Raw genomic sequence first — 19499 nt, 5'->3', positions numbered from 1 at the left:
CAACGCTTGGGCCCACGGGGACTTGAACTCCTGACCGGGTCTGCACGGTCTGCATCAGATTCCCCCTTATTTATTATTTGTTTAAGGGATGCTGCCTCTCAATAACATTTTTAAAATTACTCATTATTTGAGGCATATTTACAACATTTAGATTGTGCTCTTATTTTGGATCATATAAGATTTATACTAAATTTTTACACACAAACTTTTGAAAAAATTAAATCTACTACTGAATAGTAAGTAAAGCTCTAGATTTTGTTGGACAAAAACCTTTTTTTTACGTGCACCGAGATGTTATATTTGATAGTGGCTTCAGACATTGTCAGTAGTTTTAATGGTATTAACTCTTCAAATTGGATTTTAAGAAGGTATAAAAAATCATGCAAGTCCTTTCACAGTAATGTTCAACACTAAAACTTAAACCCGTCATGTATACCACCACCAATATAGAAACATTTAGCTGTCTACCTTGTACAAACATTTTATGTGAAAGAAAGATGAATACAGAAAATAGGGCCGACAACTGCTCTGTGTGAATTATGGTGAACAGTCAGAAACTCTAGTCTCTGTCCTCCTCTCTCTGTAGAATAAGTTAGTTTGGGCTACCATTTAAAAGTCAACATACTAAATAATTATATGATATCAAGACTTAAAAAAGTTATTTCAAAACTTAAGCATTCTATGAGAGTACACATACGACCATGAGTAGGTACTAAGACATTTGTTTTTAGTTCCACTACCCCCTTCTCATTTCATTCTTAAATGTTGCCACAGTAATATGTGATCATAACTCCTTATTGAAACCAATTCATAGTCTCAGGTCTCATCAGCATGTAAGAAAACTGTCTCCTCACCTCCAGGTTAAGATAAAGTTCTCCCAGAAAGAGTACAAATGCATGAAATCGTTTTCGAGTCACTTCATCTCCTTTTGCAGCTTGATCTTTAACTTCATATTCAGTCCGACATCTAATAAAGACATACCTTTTATAACCTTATATTGCTCTGTTTTTGCAATAGTCAAACAAGATGATCATATCAAGTTTATATGTTAAATATATGAAACATGGATTTCATGAGATTCCTAAGTATATGGGCATCAGAAAGCGGGGAAAAAAAAGTTATTTCCTTAATTAACCCTTTTTTTCTGTTTGTTAAGAAAGCACTGTGTCGAATCTAATTGTCACTTTAAACATTTTTTACTCTTTCTGAATATTAAGAACTCTGAAACAGACCTTTAATATATTATACATGGCATCCACCTAAGCCGAATAGAAAATGAATTTAAAGTTCTTTATCTTTGTAATTTCCATTAAAGAAATCCAAGATGTGTTCATGTGGAAAAAATTTACTTAATTCACAACAAGAAAGCAATTCATTTCATTTCTCTTTCGAACAGATTTGCTGTCATTTCAAGTAACTAATTTTCGCTTGATTTGCTCCCTGACTTGTCCATTTGCCTAACACAGATAATAAATATCGATTTAGAGTTTAATATATTTCCTACAGAGTATCTAAAATAATCACAATAAGCTTGTTTATTCCATTGGTGTATTACAGCGCCTGCTGCTAGCTACTCCTCGGAAACTGTATACAGGGTCGCTACGGTACGGACCTGACTTGACAGCACTTAACATGTTACTAAACGAATTTTAAATGGTCTCTAGAAGTTGCTCATGTTACTATTATTTCCTCATCTTTGAGAAAACTGATAAAAGTAATTTGCTTATGGTGTCTATGGAAGCTAAATGACTTCCATACAACAGGGTCCCAGTTTGGTAGTGGTGGTTGTGTGCTATGGAGTTGGTTCCAACTCAGCAACCCTGTACGGTCTCTGAGGCGGTAAATCTTTCTCTAGGGAAGCACCTGGTAGATTCCAACTACTGACCTTGTGGTTAATAGTCCAGTTTCATTAAAAATAATTTTCTAAAGAAATCATTATCTTGTTCAAGATTTTGTTGGCAGTTTTGTGAACCAACCATACACTCAGCTGACACTTACACTGCCTATGTAGCTAATTCTAATACATGCAAGACTATACCAAATACAAAACCTTATTTTCAAGTCAGATATAGTAAGATATTTATTACCTCAGCATACATATTAAATTAGCTCCTCATCAGGAAAAAAGTCTGGATATCTATAGATAGAACACCCTAATTAATAATGGAAAGGCTGTGTAAATTAATGCCAACTCAGTTATCCAAGCACCTTGTGGACTGCTCTTTCTCTGGCCTTTCACTGATAACTCTGAATATATGGGTTTTTTAAATGACCCCCTTTTTATTCTTGGATTGCAAATCAGTTTGAACCACAAGATTGGCAGTTCAAACTCACTAGCTGCTCCTCGGAAGCCCTATACAAGGTTGTATGGGTCAGAACAGATTTGATGGCACTTAACAACAACATGGGTATCACAGGAGTGTTGGTGTGGTGCTGTAAGTTAAGCACTGGAACACAAGGCCAGGTTTGAACTGCAAGGCTGGTGGTTCAAACTCACCAGCTGCTCCCGGAAACCCTACAAAGGGTCACTATGAGACAAAATGATTCTATGGCACTCAACAACAACATGGCTATCAGATTCTTGGTGTGATATTATAGGATAGTAAGTATTGGATTGTGAACCACAAGGATGGCAGTTCAAACCAACCAGCTGCTCCTTGGAAACCCCGTACAGGGACCTATGAGTGAGAATGGACTCGACAGTGTTTAACATATCTTAATGTACAAAAATCACCACTCATCTGTCAGTTTGTCGTACTGTGGCACCTTGTGAGTTGCTGTAATTCTGGAAGCTATGCCACGGGTATTTTAAATACCAGCAGGGTCACCCATAGTGGACAGGTTTCAAATGAGCTTCCAGAAAAAGACAGGCTAGGAAGGAGAGACAATCTACTTCCAAATATTTAGTCACTGAAAACCTTATGAACAGCAGAGAAACACTTTCAGATATAGCACTGGAAAATGAGCCCCTCAGGTTGGAAGCACTCAAAATGCGACTGGGAAAGAGCTGTCTCCTCAAAGTAGAGTTGACCGTGATGACGCAAATGGAGTAAAGTCCTTGGGACTGCCATTTGTTGATGGGGCACAACCCAAAATGAAGAGAAACAGCTGTAAACATCCATTAATAATCAGAACATGGAATGTACGAAGTATGAACCTAGAAAAATTGGAAATTGTCAAAAATGAAATGGAACGCATAAACACCGATGTCTTAGGCATTAGTGAGCTGAAATGGACTAGTATTGGCCATTCTGAATTTGACATACTATGACGGGAATAGAAAAATTGAAGAGTAATGGTGTTGTATTCATTGTAAAAAGGAACGTTATCAAGATCAGTCATGAGGTTTAATGTCTGTGATAGGATCCATGCACCTACAGGGAAGACCAGTTAATACCACTATTATTCAAATTTACATACCAACCACTAAAACCAGTGAGGATACTATAGAATTATAGCAACTTCTTTCATCTGAAATTGATCAAACATGCCATCAAGACGTATTGATCATTACTGGTGATGGAATGCACAGGCTGGAAACAAAGAGGAAGAATCAGTAGTTGGAAAATATGGCCTTGGTGACAGAAATGATGTTGGAGATCGCATGATAAAATTCTGCAAAACCAATGAGTTTTTCATTTCAAATACCTCCTTTAGATAGCATAAGAGATGATTATACACACGGACCTCACCAGATGGAATATACCAAAATCAAATTGACTACATCTTTGGACAGAGATGGTGGAAATGTTCCATATCATCAGCAAAAACAATAATAGGGGCATATTGTGGAACAGACCATCAACTGCTCATATGCAAATTCAGACTAAAGCTGAAGAAAATGAAAACAAGTCCATGAGAGCCAAAATATGACCTTGAATATATCCCACCTGAATTGAGATCATCTGAAGAACAGATTTAATACATTAAACATTAAGGACCAAAGACCAGAAGAGTTATGGAATTACATCAAGAACATCATACAGGAAGAAAGCAAAAAGCCATTAAGAAAACGAGACAGAAGGAAAAGGTCAAAATGGATGTCAGAAGAGACACTGAAACTTGCTCTCCAGTATAGATATGCTAAAGCAAATGGAAGAAATGAGGAGGTACAAGAGCTGAACAGAAAATTTCAAAGGTGAGCTTAAGAAGAAAAGTCAAATAATATAACATAATGTACAAAGATCTGGAGTCAGAAAACCAAAAGGGAAAGAACACACCAAGCAGTCAACAAGCTGGAGGAAATGAAGACAAAATTCAAGCCCCGACTTTTGTTACTGAAGGATTCTTTGGGCAAATTACTGAATGATGCAGAATGCATCAAAAGAAGGTGGAAGGAATATAGAGAATCACTGTACCAAAAGGAAATGGTTGATGTTCAACTGTTTCAAGAAGTAGCATATGACCAAAAGCCAATGATACTGAAGGTGCACTGAAGGAATTGGCAAAGAACAAGGCACCAGGAATTGATGGAATAAAAACTGAAATCTTTAAAAGAAAGTGAGGCAGCACAGGAGGTACTTACTTATCTATGTCAAGAAATTTAGAAGACAACTATCTGGCTAACTGATTGGAAGAGATCCATATTTGTGCCCATTCCAAGGAGAGGTGACCCAACGGAATGCAGAAATCAGACAATTATCTTTGATATTCCGTGCGAATAAAGTTTTACTAAAGGTAATACAGAAACGGCAGCAAGCATACATTGACAGAGAACTTCCAGAGGTTTGAGTAGGATTCAGAAGAGGACGTGGAATGAGGGATATCATTGCTTATGTCAGAGAGATCTTGGCTGAAAGCAGAGAATACCAGAAAGATGGTTACCTGTGTTTTACTGACTACACAAAGGCTTTCGATTGTGTGGATCATCACAAGCTACGGACAACATTGCGAAGTATGAATATTCCTGAACATTTCTTTGTGCTCATGAGGAATCTGTACATGGACCAAAAGGCAATTGTTCAAACAGAACATGGGAACACTGAATCATTTAAAATAAAGGCGTGTGATGCAGTTGTATTATTTCATGATACTTATTCAACCTATATACTAAGTAAATAATCCAAAAAGCTGGGTTATATGAAGGAAAACATGGCATCAGGTTTCTTTCATGGTTATATGAAGGAAAACACACTCATTAACAGACTGCAATAAGCAGATGATACAACCTTGCTTGCTGAAAGTGAAGAAGACTTAAAATACTTCCTGATAAAGATCAAAGACAACAGTCTATGGTATGGACCACATCTCAATGTAAAGAAAACAAAAATCCTCACCACTAGACCAATAAACATATTCTTATCAATGGAGAAAAGAAAAGTTGTCAAGGTACTTCTTGAATCAACTGTCAACACTCATGGAAGAAGGAGTCAAGAAATCAAAGGAGATAAAGAAGATGGCAGATCGGGGAAGAGTGCAGTGCGGAGCTCCACCAGCAACAACACAGAGTACAGGACCAAGCAGGCTCAGGAGATGGTCCCAGAACTCTGAACCACATATAACAGAATATTTAGACAGGTGCAAGGCTTACAGCCAGTATAAATTGTAGCAGAAACAAGAATTCCAGTGCTTTCTAATACAAGGTGCTCAGGTGTTCCCAGCACGGCCACCTTGGTTGAGACCGAACAAGGGAAGGATCAGAGCAGCCAAAGACCCCTGACAGAACCATGAATAAAGAGGTGTGGACATTCTTTCTTTTGTATCTGTTCATTGGTCTCCTGCTATCTGTGCATCTCCACTCTGGAGACTAGAAGGGGTGCCTGAGCTAGTGAACACCCCATTTCCATCCCACCCCCACAAGGTTCTATTATGCCTGCACAAAATTTAAAGGGACAGTTTCTACTTAAAACCAAAGGGTAGCGCAAAACAGTCACAGCTGGCCCTGAACTGTTTATCACTAAGAAAAAGGCCTGATTGGGGGTTGTGGGGTGGATAAGCAGACTAAAAAGGAAACAGGCTCAAAATTAAATTCTGAGTTAACTCATAATGACCAATAGTCGCATCTTGAAATTTCTAAGAGTGAAAAGGGAAGCCCATGTCTTGATCACATCTACCTGGAGGCAATCAGAAAGCATAAAAAATACCAAACCAAAAATCCATGTAAGTATTAAGGCCACAGCTAACTACTGAATATGCCCCCAAAACAGAAACAGATGACTATATCAGCACATGTCCAGAAACAAGATAAAGTGACTGAGACAAATGAGTTGGAGGTAGATCTACACTGGAAGTTAGGCAGGCTTTGGAAATGCCTGAGAAGGAAATTCAAAAAATGAAAATGTTTCACAATGGAGTTGACAAAACAAGGAAGAAATCAGGTAAGCACTCCAGGAACAATCAAATAAGATAGATACAGCACTGGAAACAATTCAAAACCTACAGAAAGAGGTCCAAACAATTAATAGAGTATCAGAAATGGACAATACACTGAAAGGGCAAAGAAGTAGAATTGAAGCGATGGAAGCCAGAACTAGTGAGATGGAAGACATATCTCTCAGTACTACCAAGAGAGAAGAGCAAGCAGAAAAAAGGATTTAAAAATCTGAAGAAGGTCTAAGACTCATGTTGGACAACATGAAGAAGAATAACTTAAGAATTATCAGCATTCTGGAACAGGAACATTCAGGCAAGTGCACAGCAGAGATAGTTGAAGAGCTGCTAGAAGAAAATTTCCCTAACATCCTGAAAAGTTAAAAGATAAGCATTCAAGAACCACAGGATGGATATATCCTAAAAGAAAATCACCAAGACATAATAACCAAGTTCTCCAAAATCAAAGGACAAAATCCTGAAAGCAGCTAGGGAAAAGAGAAAGTATAACATACAAAGGCAAGCAAATTAGATTAAGCTCGGATCTCTCAACAGAAACCATGCAAGCAAGAAGAAAATGGGGAGACAAATAGACGACCCTTAACAAGATGAACTGACAATAGCTCTAACACTGAGCTCAAACATAGCAACCAATGTAAGGAAGGGGAAGGATTGGGCAGGGTTTCATTCTGTCGTACACACAGATGGCTAGGAGTTGAGGCTAACTTCAGATAACCACAACAATGTTGTGCATAACAATGTATGTGCAAAAAGTAAATTCCTCTCCTGTACATCGCTGATTGCCTGAGTAAAAAAACATCCTAAAACCTTTTTAAGTTCAGAATTTTCAATGATAAAAGCAATAGATGCTTATTTCAGAAGGATTAAAACAGAAATATGAAAAACCAACAAAGTAACAAGTTACCTGACATAAGGGCTGGGAGGGAACTTCCTGTTTCTTTCATATATATAGAGCGAGAGAGCGAGAGAGCGAGAGAAGAGAGTGAGTGTGCGTGCAAGTGCGCTGTGGGTTAATGTGCTGGACAGCAAAGTCACCTGAACATCAAGGTTGGTGGTTCAAGCTCACCAGCCACTCCTTGGAAAATCTATATAGGGTCACTATGAGTTGGAACCAACTTGATGGCACTTTTTTTTTTTTTTTAAATGAGGTACCTAGAATTAGGCCCTCCTTCTCACTTGCTAAGGAACCCTGATGGTGCCGTAGTAAAGCACTTGGCTGCTAACCAAAAGGTTATTTCGAACCCACCCATCACTCACTGGAACCCTGTGTGGCACTGTGGGCTCATGTGCTGTACTGAAAAGTCAGTTTGAACTGCAAGGTCAGCAGATCAACCTCACCAGATGTACTCCTTGGAAACCCTATACAGGGTTGCTATGGGTCGGAGCCGACTTGATGGCACTTAACAAAGCCACTCTATGGGAGAAAGATGTGACAGTCTGCATCAGTAAAGATGACAATCTTGAAAACCCTATAGGGCAGTTTTACTCTGTCATATGGTTGCTGTGAGTCCACTCCAGGGCAATGACTTTTGGGTTTCACTAGTTATGTAATTGCCGTTTCGCTATGCTAAAATCTTTTGACAGACTAAAGTGCTATAGAAGCACATACAGGGGTAAAAAGTCAAAGAGAATAAGAAGGGTGGTTTATCCACCATAGTTTCTTTTGGGGAGGACCACTTGGGGAGCTTTAAAATGGCTATTTCAGTCTGATCACATGCAAATTCCAAAGGTTGGGGATACGGTCTGAACCCTATTTAAAGACTCTAAGGGGCTCCTGGTGCACCACTATTAAGATCAGCACTAGACTTTGAACCACAAGGTTAGCAGTGCAAACCCACCAGCTGGTCCTTGGAAACCCTGTACAGGGTAGTTATGAGTTGGAACTGACTTAACAACAAGTGTCTCTAAAGTACAGCCAGCAGCACTGGTGAATATAAGTGAGCCATTCTGCCATCCTACTTTCTAGAAATAACCCATTTGTGTCTCTTTTCCAGTAGCTATAAATAATTATGTTGTTTGTTATTGTTAGGTGCCATCGAGTCGGTACCAACTCATAGCGACCCTATGCAAAGCAGAACAAAACATTGCCTGATCCTGGGCCAACCTCACTACTGTTGCCACGGTTGAGCCCATCGATGCTGCCACTTGGCTAACCCATTTCTCTGACCCTCCACCTTACCAAACATGATATCCTTCTCCAGCAACTGCTCCCTCCTGACAATATGTCTGAAGTATGAGAGACAAAGTTTGGCCATCTTAGCCTCCAAGGAACACTCTTGTCTGCACTTCTTCCAAAACGGATCTATTGATTCTTTTGGCAGCCCATGAACGTTCAATATTCTCCTCCAACACCATAACTCAAAAGCATCAATTGTTCTACAGTCTTCCTTACTCACTGTCCAGCTTTCTCATGCATATGTTGTCGATAAGTTCCATTAAATTGGTTCCAACACAGTGACCCTATACTGGGTTTACAAAGCTTTAAATCTTCTCAGGGAATTAAAAGCCTCATCTTCCATATAGTGACTGGTGGTCTCAAACCTTGGTTTTTCTGGTTCCAAGTCCAGCGCTTATCATATACAGCCATTGCATTCTAGTCTTCAGATACAGATGAGGCTAAATATCTCTTGATAAGTTTGTAATTTATTTTTCTGACTGTTACCTATTCAAAACTACTCCAAGTTTTTACTAGTCTTTTTTCCTTGTCATTCTCAAGAGAGCTCTATTTGTATTAAATCAGCTCATTTTCATGTTATAAGTTTTTATGTAATAAAATTATACTTCCCTGGAATATTATAATCTACAGGGTAACTATATGAGTTGGAATCAACTCAACTGCACACAACAATAACACGTTAAATTTCTTGTTCTCATTTTAGGGCAGCGTAGTGGTTACGAATCAGGCTATGAACCGCAAGTTCAGCGGTTCGAAACTACCAGTTATTCCACGGGAGAAAGATGAGGTTTTCTGCTTGTTCCCATAAAGATGCACAGCCTTGGAAACCATGTACAGGGTGGCTATGAGTTGGAATCAACTCCATGGCACTTAACATCACAACTTGCTTAAAAGAACTTTACCACAGATTTCTGTCAATTTCCCCCAAGTATTTACCATTACAGTCTTATTCAAGCCTTTGATGTACTTGGAATGTTGACATAAGGACAACAAGAACCTATCTTTGCTTTGTTCCCCACCCCCCAACAGCTAGTCAGTTGTCTCAGCAGAATTTATTTATATATATATATGTGTGAAGTGCCACCTTCATTCAATTATTACCCCAGAAAGTATTCACAGATACCAGAAAGACTGTCATTTAATATGCTAATTCTAAGGTTCATTGGGGGTGGGGTAAAAAAGGGAAACATTCAAGAATATCAAAGATTCGACATAAATAAATTGAAATAGAAAATTAATCTGAACAGAACAATTAGAACTAAAATAAGTTAATAGTATGATAATAAAACAGGAATAGAATTGGTGACTATGAATATAATAAAAACCCAAATTTATAAAGGATGCAGTATGGTAAATGTGGTGATTCAAAGCTATAGACAAATGATTATTCTAAGAAGTGTTAAATGTGTGGCAAGCAAACCAAAAGTACTAGAAAATTTTTAAACTCTTAAAACTTACCGGTAAGAATGGTCTACCCTATATAAGCCCTCCTTCAACTTTCTTTAACACACCCTTATTTTTAGAAAAGAGCAACAGTCAAATTCTAGTACATTTTAAAAGTTATCTCCGTCAACTGCATATATTCAAACTGACCTTTGAAGTAACAATTGGCGGAAATTGCCACTCTGTGGGTTAATTGTCAGATGATGAGACAGGTAGTTGCATAGGCGTGCTCCCATGTAAGAGAAGTTTGGGATGGATGTAGCCTTTCAAAAAGAAAATAAAGTTTTATATGACACAGAATACATCAAATTATTAAGGCAAACATTTAACTAATTCTCAAGAAGCAAAAACATTTCTGCTCACTAAACTGACCATTTTGTATAGAAAAAGTATGATCATTAAATGCAAGGAAATTAAGTTTAATCCCCTTCCCAACTTTACAACAAGAATCACAAGTACAGAAAAAAATGTCTAAGGCAAGTCCTCACACATTTATTTACCTAGGTACTAGAAAGCAAACAGACGATGTCCTTTTATGTCAACTCATTTTGCACAAAATGTGTTTATGTTCCTACATGTATAATGACAATTATGAATGGAAAAAAAAATTGTCAAATAATTGATATTTCTCAAAGGCAGAACAGATGCTGATGCCAACCAATCTGGAACAAAATTCCCAGGCCTCTTGACTTGCAACCTTAAGTACCACTGAACTTTTCCCAAGTGTCAGTTTCTTAATGCTTAATGCTTGTCTTAGTTACCTAGTGCTGCTATAACAAACACAAGTGAATGGTTTTAACAACCAGAAATTTATTCTCTCACAGTTTGGGAGGCTGTAAAAGTTCAAATTCAGAGCTCAGGCTCTGTAGAGAAATGTCCTTATCTCCTTTCAGCATCTATAGGCCCAGCATTCCTTGGAGAGCTCCATGTGACTTGCTATCAATCTTCCTCTGGATCTAAGAGCTTAACAGTGCAGGGACCTCAGGTCCAAAGGACGCACCCCACTCCTGGCTCTATCTTGGTAAAAGCAGGTCCCTCTTTCTTTGCTCAAGTCTGTCTCCTTTTATCTCTTGTAAATACAAGGCTGCATGTCACACCCTTGGGAAACTGTCTATAAATTCGATCAGCTTTCTCAATCCCGGTGAAGAGAGCCTAATTTTACCAAGTGCCTAATGGCACTTCACTGGGCCATCAAACCTCCTGTATGAAATGTGAGGCAGCTTCCATGCATCTTCTATCGGTTTTTTCAGGTTTTGCTGCTGCAGTTTTTCTGCTGCTTCTTCTTACCATCTATCTACGCCATCTCTGGTGTTACAACTCTCCTCACTTCTTTCTGTGCCATCATGAGAATTGTCTTCGACATCCACAAGTCCACAAACAGTCTTCTGTAGTTAATTTAGGCTTTCAGTATCGGGCAGCTTAGTACTTTTCAAATATTTGCTCATAATTCAATTCCAAACACTGCTTCCACATTTTAGTATCTGTTAAGAGTAGCATCCTACTCCTGGCACCAAGTTCTGTCTTAGTTATCTAACGGTGCTATAACAAATACCACAGGTGGAAGGTTTTAATGACCAGAAATGTATTCTCACAGTTAAGAGGCTACAAGTCCAAACTCAGAGCATGGTCTCTGTAGAAAGGTTTTGTCTACTTTCACCATCTATAGGCTCAAAATTCCTTGGATGTTCCCGTATGTCTTGGCATCCATCTTCCTGTGGATCTAAAAGCTTCACAGGTCCAAAGGACACACTCCACTACTCCCAGCTCTTCTATCTTGGTGGTAGTAGGTTCCCCTCTCTCTGTATGTGTCTCTTCTTCTATCTCTTGTAAGACAACAGGTGTTGCATGCCACACCCTTGGGAATCTCCCATAAATCCATCAGGGTGGTAATGGGATTAAGGTGGTATATCTCAACTCTTAAAGGAGTCCTGATGTGGTGCTATAAGCACTGGACTATTAGCTACAAGGTCGATAGTTCAAACTCACCAACCACTCCGTGAAAACCCCATACAAAGTTCGCTATGAGTCACACTGACTCAAGGCACACAATAACAAATCCTACACCCTTACTGCTTTTATTGATTTATCACATCAAATCACAGCATGAAGGAATAGCTACAGCTCAACTGCCAAACTACAAGTTGACACAAAACTTTATCACAATGCTTACCTGTGATTAATGGTACCCAGAGCATAAGAGTACATGAGACTAACACCTAAAGAACACTCTAACAACACTTGGAACACAAGACAGGTAAGGTAGTTTTAGGAATGTATAAACATAGTACATATCAAAGACTGGGTGATATAGCCAAAGCAGCACTTAGGAAATTTACCTTTTATCAGTTTTTAAAGAAAAATGATAGAGAACCAATAACTAAGAGTTCGCTAAGGTCACAATAGTAGTTAACTAATCAGTCTATATCTACAAATGATCTGATGTCTCTCCTATCCCATGTAACAGCTGTGATGATCTCAGGCAAATCTGTACCTTAGTTTCATAATGTATAAAATGAGGATAATTATCTTACAACCAACTAGGATTACATTGTCAAGTGCTTAGCAGTGCCTGGCATGTACTAAGTGCTTTTTCTATTACAATGGACCCTATAATATAAGCTTCTCAAGAGAAAGACTGGTTTCTCCTGAGATCATGTATGTGTATTGTTGTTGTTATGTGCCATCGAGTCAGTTCCGACCCATAGCGACCCTGTATAGGGTTTCCGAGGGTGTAAATCTTTACGGGAGTAGAAAGCCTCATCTTTTCCCACGGAGCAGCTGGTAGTTTCGAACCGCTGACCTTAAGGTTCGCAGCCCAATTCATAACCACTACGCTACCAGAGCTCCTTTAGGCACCACAAAATTGCTTACTGGCATTGCCTGGTTTCCATTAAAAACCACCACACACATGGTTAAAGATGATTATACCATGATTTTATTAGCTTTGTGTTTCCATTTACAGGTGAACCATGTAATGCATTGGTTTTTCCTTTACTACATAACTTTGCTTTTCCCAGATTTATTTTTCCTACTTTGTTTTTTTTTTTTAATTGAATGTTTTTATTTTGCATTGAGTGAAAGTTTACAGGGCACATCATCAGTTTCACATTCAACCATTCATATAGCTTGTTTCATTACATTGATTTTTATCCCCGCTATATATCATCAGTTTACAGTGTTTCTCTCTATCCTCTTTAACTTTTTTTTTTTTTTTTTTTTTTGGGGGGAGACTTGGCTTATTGGAATTTACAGTCTCGGCTTTTAGGGGAGGTTTTTACATTTGTCTGTGGATATCCAGGGCTCACGTATGAGATTACTAACAAGCATTACTGAATAATCAGATGAGGGACAGTTTGTTATGTCTACTAGGTGGCTAGAGTCTGATCCTCAGAGCCTATGGTTTGGACGGTCAACAACGCTTGGGCCCACAGGGGCTTGGCCTCCTGACCGGGTCTGTGCTGTCTGCATCTGAGTCCTCCTTATTTATTGATTGTTTAAGGGACGCTGCCTGTCTTAGGTGGTCAGTGCTGTTTTTATATACTTCTGATTTATCACATCTAGTCTCAGTATCTTCAAACATAGCAGTGTGTATCTTTCCTGGTGCCTGACCTATTCCAGTCAAACATGGCTGTTACAAAACTTCTATGTGGTTATTATTCCTGTATATCATTAACCAGAGAATGTCAAAACTTTACTACTAACTCAACAGCACTTAACAACAAACAAGAACTACATATTAAAGAATTAGTTTAGGGCCAATCACAGGAACAGTTGTTACTTGTAACTTGTAAGGTTACTCTTCTGCCTAGTCTTCAGGAACGATGCCATGCAGGCTACTCAAGAGCTAAGACCAAATGGAGGAGAAACTAGAAAAACATCATGATTAAGGACAATTCTTCCATTTTCGTATCTTATACTGCTTTCCAATCCATTTATTTAGGCTCTCAAGGAATGAAGACATAAATCCTTGAAAATCTTAAAAGCAAGCGTGAAAAATAAAACAAGTGACTATGGAATCGTTTTCAATTCAGGGTGACCAAGTTGTGTCAGGAGAACTCTACTTATAGGATTTTTCAATGGCTGATTTTTTGGAGATACATCAAGAGGCCTTTACTTCTAATAGCCTAACATATTAACAAATTTTACTACCTAGGGACTCCAAAAGAAAGTAAAGACAAAAGGAAATGTTAACATCAAGACAGGGTGCTTTGTGGTCTGGCTTTTAAAGAAGACTCACTTAGAAAGCCAAAAAGATTCCCCATGATCCTTTTATCCTTTTGTCTTCTACTTCAATATTACCTAATTCATCACCTAGGAGAAAATAATTATAGTCTTTTTTGTGTGTGTGTGTCTATTATTTCAGATCCTGTAAAACAAAGCCACCTCCCTACCAAAACCAAAAAAACCCCAAACACAAAATGCACATGATAATTATGAAGCCCTCCACACTAATTCCCAAAGCACATTCCAACTGCCTGTGCAAAGCCTTGTCTACATAGTGAATTTGCACTCTAGGCTGTTTTTAGTTCTGCTTGGTCCTTAGCTATAGGAATTTTATAAAAGAGTTGAAAGCTCCCACAAACTATGAACATTTTACAAGTGTGAAGGTAGGTGAACACATATCTATCTGACTCAAAGAGTAGTCATCATTCATGGGTTTCAAAGAAACTACCTGAAGATGGACAGGTGCTATCAGCCAACCTACCTGTTGATAGATGAGTTCCACAAGGTCTTGCAAAGCATCATCTGTTGTAACCCAACCATTAAGCGTCTCTGCAAACTGTTCAATCTCAGTTTCAAAACTGCCAGGCTGCTCTGTGAGATGATTCAAGAAGTCTTGAACATATTCTGGTAGAGTAGGATAATCCTCACAACCATCCTCGTAAGATTCCTACAGGTCAAGAAAATGGAACAAAAAATCAATAAATTTAACTCATTACAACAAATATTAGGTAGTTTAAAATTATGTTATCTTTAGCACAAATATTTTTAAGTAGCTTTCACATACTGTAAAATTTGCCATTCTTTTCTTTAGTGAAATTAAATCCACTGAACTATTATCCTTCCTTGCTCAATAGTCATAATGTAATAATATAACAAAAGAGCTTCACTTAAGCTTAGTAGGGAATTGGCCTCTCATCTCTGGCAGATTCACAAGACATCTAAGAAATATCAACATCTTATTATAACACGGATATGAAAATTGAGGGTTATCTATTTATAAATGAAATAAGACCTAGGGTTTACTTCAAAATGGAAGGGAATGGGAAAAAACAGGGATGAAGAACAAGAAATGGCTGTACACAGACATTGAGGGCATAAGCACTCTCAGTATTTTTGTAGGTGTTTGGCAATTTCTATGTTGAAGAGAAAAAAACCTTACCAAGTCTGTTACTAGTCTCTTAATCACCAAGAACAAGGGATTATACAATTGCTTAAGTCAAAATTTCATCATAGCATACAATGTTAGGAGACTTTTTGGCTGCTACATTCATATTTCTAACCAACCTTGTTAATAACAATAGTAGTTTCCAGATACTATCTTTGCCACAGTCCCCTGTGGTAGTTTCCAACCTTTTAAATTAATGGCAGAAAGGCTAAGCAAAGTAGGCTTTATAAAGACAGCAGACCAGAATTACAACCCTCTCAAATGCCTGACATAACAGCCAAAGCATTTAAAAATTTACCTAACAGGAGAACAAACAAGATGGCGGACCAGGTAGAAGTGTAGTGAGGAGCTTTGTCAGCAACAACACAGAATACCGGGACCAAGCAGGCTCAGAAGATGATGCCAGAACTCTGAACCACATATAAAGAAATATTTAGAAGGTTGGAAGACTTACAACTAGGGGAATTGGTAGCAGAGAAAGAAATCCATTGCTTTCTATTTAAAGATGCTCAGCTGCACCCAGAGTCATACTCTTGGGTGAGACCAAGTGAGAAAGGAACAGAGCTGCCACGGACACCTGAGAGAACCGCAGAGATAAAGGTGTGGACATTCTTTTTTGTTGCTGTTGTTATCTGTTCATTGGTCTCTCTCTGCGCACCTCCATTCTGGTGACCAGAGGGGGTGCCTGAGCGACTGGACACCCCACCCCCACGCCCAGAGAGTCCTATTATGCATGTGCCCAGATCTCAAAATTTAAAGGGACAGTTTCCACTTAAAATCAAATGGCAGTGCAAAACGGCCACAGCCGGCCCTCAACTGTTTATCACTAGGAAAAGGGCCTGAACGGGGATTGTGGAGAGGGACAGGCAGACTAAAAAGAAAATAGGCTGAAAATTAAATCCTGAGTTATGTCACAATGACTAACAGTGGCATCTTGAAATTTCTTAGAAAGAAGAATGAAAGGGAAGACTATCTCCTGATCACATCTACCTGGAGGCAATCAGAAAGCATAAAAAATACCAAAATACACACTCAATTAAGTCCTAAGGTCACAGCTATTCCTGAAGACGCCCAAAATACAGAAACAGATGACCATATCAGCACATGTCCAGAAATGAGATAAAGTGATAGAGACAAATGAGCTGGAGGATAACCTATATTCCACACTGGAAGATGGGCAGGTTTTGGAAATGCCTGAGAAGGAATTCAGAAAAATGATTATAAAATGTATCCAAACACTATATAAAGGAGTTGAGGAAAAATAAGGAAGAAGTCAAGAAAGTTCTACAGGAATAATCAAATAAGATAGATACAGCATTGGAAACAATCCAAAACATACAGAAAGAGGTCCAAACGATTAACAGAATATCAGAGGTGGACAATACACTGAAAGGGAAAAGGAGTAGAACTGAAGAGATAGAAGCCAAAACTAGTAAGCTAGAAGATAAATCTCTCAACACAACTAAGATAGAAGAGCAAGCAGAAAAAAAGCATTAAAAAAATCTGAAGAAGGCCTAAGATTCATGTTGGACAACATGAAGAGGAAAAACTTAAGAATTATCGGCATTTCGGAACAGGAAGAATCACACAAGTCCACAGAAGATACAGTTGAAGACCTTCTAGAAGAAAATTTTCCTAACATCCTGAAAGGCAAAAATATAAGCATTCAAAGAAGCTCAACAAACCCCGGGAAGACCCTAAAGGACAATCACCAAGACATACGATAATCAAGCTCTCCAAATTCAAAGACGAGAGACAATCCTGAAAGCAGCTAGGGATAAGAGAAGAGTGACATACAAAGGCAAGCAAATCAGATTAAGCTCGGATCTCTCAACAGAAACCATGCAGGCAAGAAGACAATGGGCAGACATTTATAAAACCCTGAAAGAAAAAAAACTGACAACCAAGAATCCTGCACCCAGCAAAGCTGTCAATCAATTACAGTTGGTGTAATCAAAACATTCCAGGATAAACAGAAGCTAAAGGGATTTTGCCAAAGCCAACCCTAAAGTAAGTTCTGTGGACTGAGAACCAACAAGAACAGATAATAACCAGAGAACAATGTATGTGGCAGCATCACCCTGAACTCAATAGACAAATGGAAGAGTCAAGAACAGAATAAAACTATAAGAACAGAGGCTCTAGGCGGTCAGTCTATGATCCTATGATCAAAACAATTACAATGTGTAAGAAAGTAAACATAGAGGAACGCAGATCCAGGGGTGAGAAGGTCAGGTAGATTACAGGATAAAATGTTAAGCACCGTCGAGTCGGTTCCAACTCATAGCGACCCTGTATAGGGTTTTCAAGGAGCAGCTGGTGAGCTTGAACCACCAACCTTGCAGTTCAAATGGCTTTGCAGTCTGGCACATTAACCCAAAGTGCCACACCAGGATGCCACAGGATAAAATAGACCATCTTAAATTGAGGGAAGAGTTAATGGAATATAAGGTAACCACAACAGTGAGGTTGGGGTGGGGGGTTTAGTTCAGTTGTTGGGAGGGCAATACAAGAGGGGGCGAGGCAGAATCACAAGACAGATAGGGGAACACTGATACAGGTTTGCATGGCCTAACTGGGACAGAGGTAAATAGTGATGCACGCTCAACCTTGGAACAGCAAGGCTCTGTGATACAGGGATCTAGGCATAATTTGAAGAGGGTAAATAGTACTAAAATGCTTGAGTGTCTTATGAGTATTGCTTCCCTTTCTTACTACTGTAAAATACACATTTGAGTGGGATAGAAAAGAAAGTTGGGAACCATCTTAGCCTATAACTGATTGTAATACCTAAAAAAGGGTTCTAGAACTTGCCCAGTGAAACAGGCCTCTTGCAAAGCCTTTGCAGAGTATAGAAATTTAGGTGGACTTCTGAGTACCAACCAGAACCTTATGAGATGGGACATTCCCATTAGCCAAGGACAAACACACCAACCTGGAACAACAAGAGCAACAGAAGATACATCTTCAAAGAACGATCATCAGGAAAAACCCAAAACATAAACGGCAGTATGACTAGCTACTACAAGAATAAGCAAGCTGTTCGCCAGGAAGCCATCAAGGCAAGTAATCAAGTTCCTTCAGGACAGATTCCCCTCTAAGACTGAAGCTCAAAGGGAACACATGAACAAACATATAAGCTTGCTGGGGAACACATTGGTCTGCTGGTGAGTGGAAGAGGGGGAAGGCAGCAATGAAGAAATTGGCTGAGTTCAACCACAGTCCACTGACTCCCGCTGACCTGGAGATGAGACAGAGAAGAGTAAGGGCTGGCTGGTTGAAAAGTGTGGTGAGACCTGGGACACTTAATCCCATGGACAAGGTCTAGAGCTGAGAGTGAAGAATCCAGCTGATATGAAGTGAGGGGAGATGCACAAGAACACCCCAATTTGCAGACAGTACCCAAGATATGTAATGTAAACAAGAGTAAATTGCTACAATTTGATGAACCTGACCTATTCTCATGGAGATAGTTACCTCTAAACACCAACAGAGAGGGAAGGAGTCTTCACATCAAGTTATCACTGATATCCCCTCTGTACACAGGGTAGATAGGGGCAGGCAACTTAGACATTGGCTACCTAAAATGAGGGGGTGATAAAGTCATGAAGTGACTGGCTTACAAGGTTTCAAGAGGGAGTACAGTTAAGGAGTGGGGGGTGGGGGAAGAAAGAGTCTCCACTGAATACTTTTCATCTTATCTAGGTGGGTCTGGTGAAAAGAGATAGGGATAAGATTCGTATAATTCAATAGTGAATAACTGCCATCATGACTAATTGTGACTGTCACAATTGTAAGGTAGAAGTTTTGTAACAAAAACAGGGGAGTGGTTAATCTTACAGTCCAGAAACGGAGGACCACAGGCCCATCAAGGGGGAAAGAGCACAAGCAGAAAGCAGGACTTTATCCCTAGAAGCAGTGACACCAGAGACGGAGGCAGAGATGGGGTCATGGAGAGAAAGAGAGGCTGAGGAATCTATGTTCATGGGAAGAGAGGGACTAAAAGCTGGTGACCAGGAGGCAGACTTGCAGAATGTGCCCTTTAGAGGTGTAAATGATTACATATGTCCAAGTGGATTTTTTTTGTTTTAAAAAAAAAACTAAAGGGAATACAGAGAAATACTGTTAACTGATGGTACATGGAGGTGATTATAATAATTG

At 39.0% G+C, this 19499-nt stretch overlaps 1 protein-coding gene across 2 annotated transcripts in view; it reads right to left on the bottom strand.

Annotated features, from left to right (window-relative positions):
- PAIP1 (poly(A) binding protein interacting protein 1) overlaps positions 1-19499 on the bottom strand; it is a 56238-nt gene that overhangs the window by 20917 nt on the left and 15822 nt on the right. For both annotated transcript variants that reach the window (XM_006865750.1, XM_006865751.1), the window contains exons 3-5: positions 14655-14840; positions 10100-10212; positions 855-966 (exon numbers count right to left, since the gene is read on the bottom strand). In XM_006865750.1, coding sequence (XP_006865812.1) covers positions 855-966; positions 10100-10212; positions 14655-14840 — 411 coding nt within the window. The remainder of the gene's footprint in view (positions 1-854; positions 967-10099; positions 10213-14654; positions 14841-19499) is intronic.

Source organism: Chrysochloris asiatica, unplaced genomic scaffold (assembly GCF_000296735.1).
Source record: "Chrysochloris asiatica unplaced genomic scaffold, ChrAsi1.0 scaffold00082, whole genome shotgun sequence".
In the NCBI taxonomy this organism is placed as follows: domain Eukaryota; kingdom Metazoa; phylum Chordata; class Mammalia; order Afrosoricida; family Chrysochloridae; genus Chrysochloris; species Chrysochloris asiatica.
Note: the sequence above shows the minus strand (reverse complement) of the source record. Positions and strands in the feature narration are given on the sequence as shown.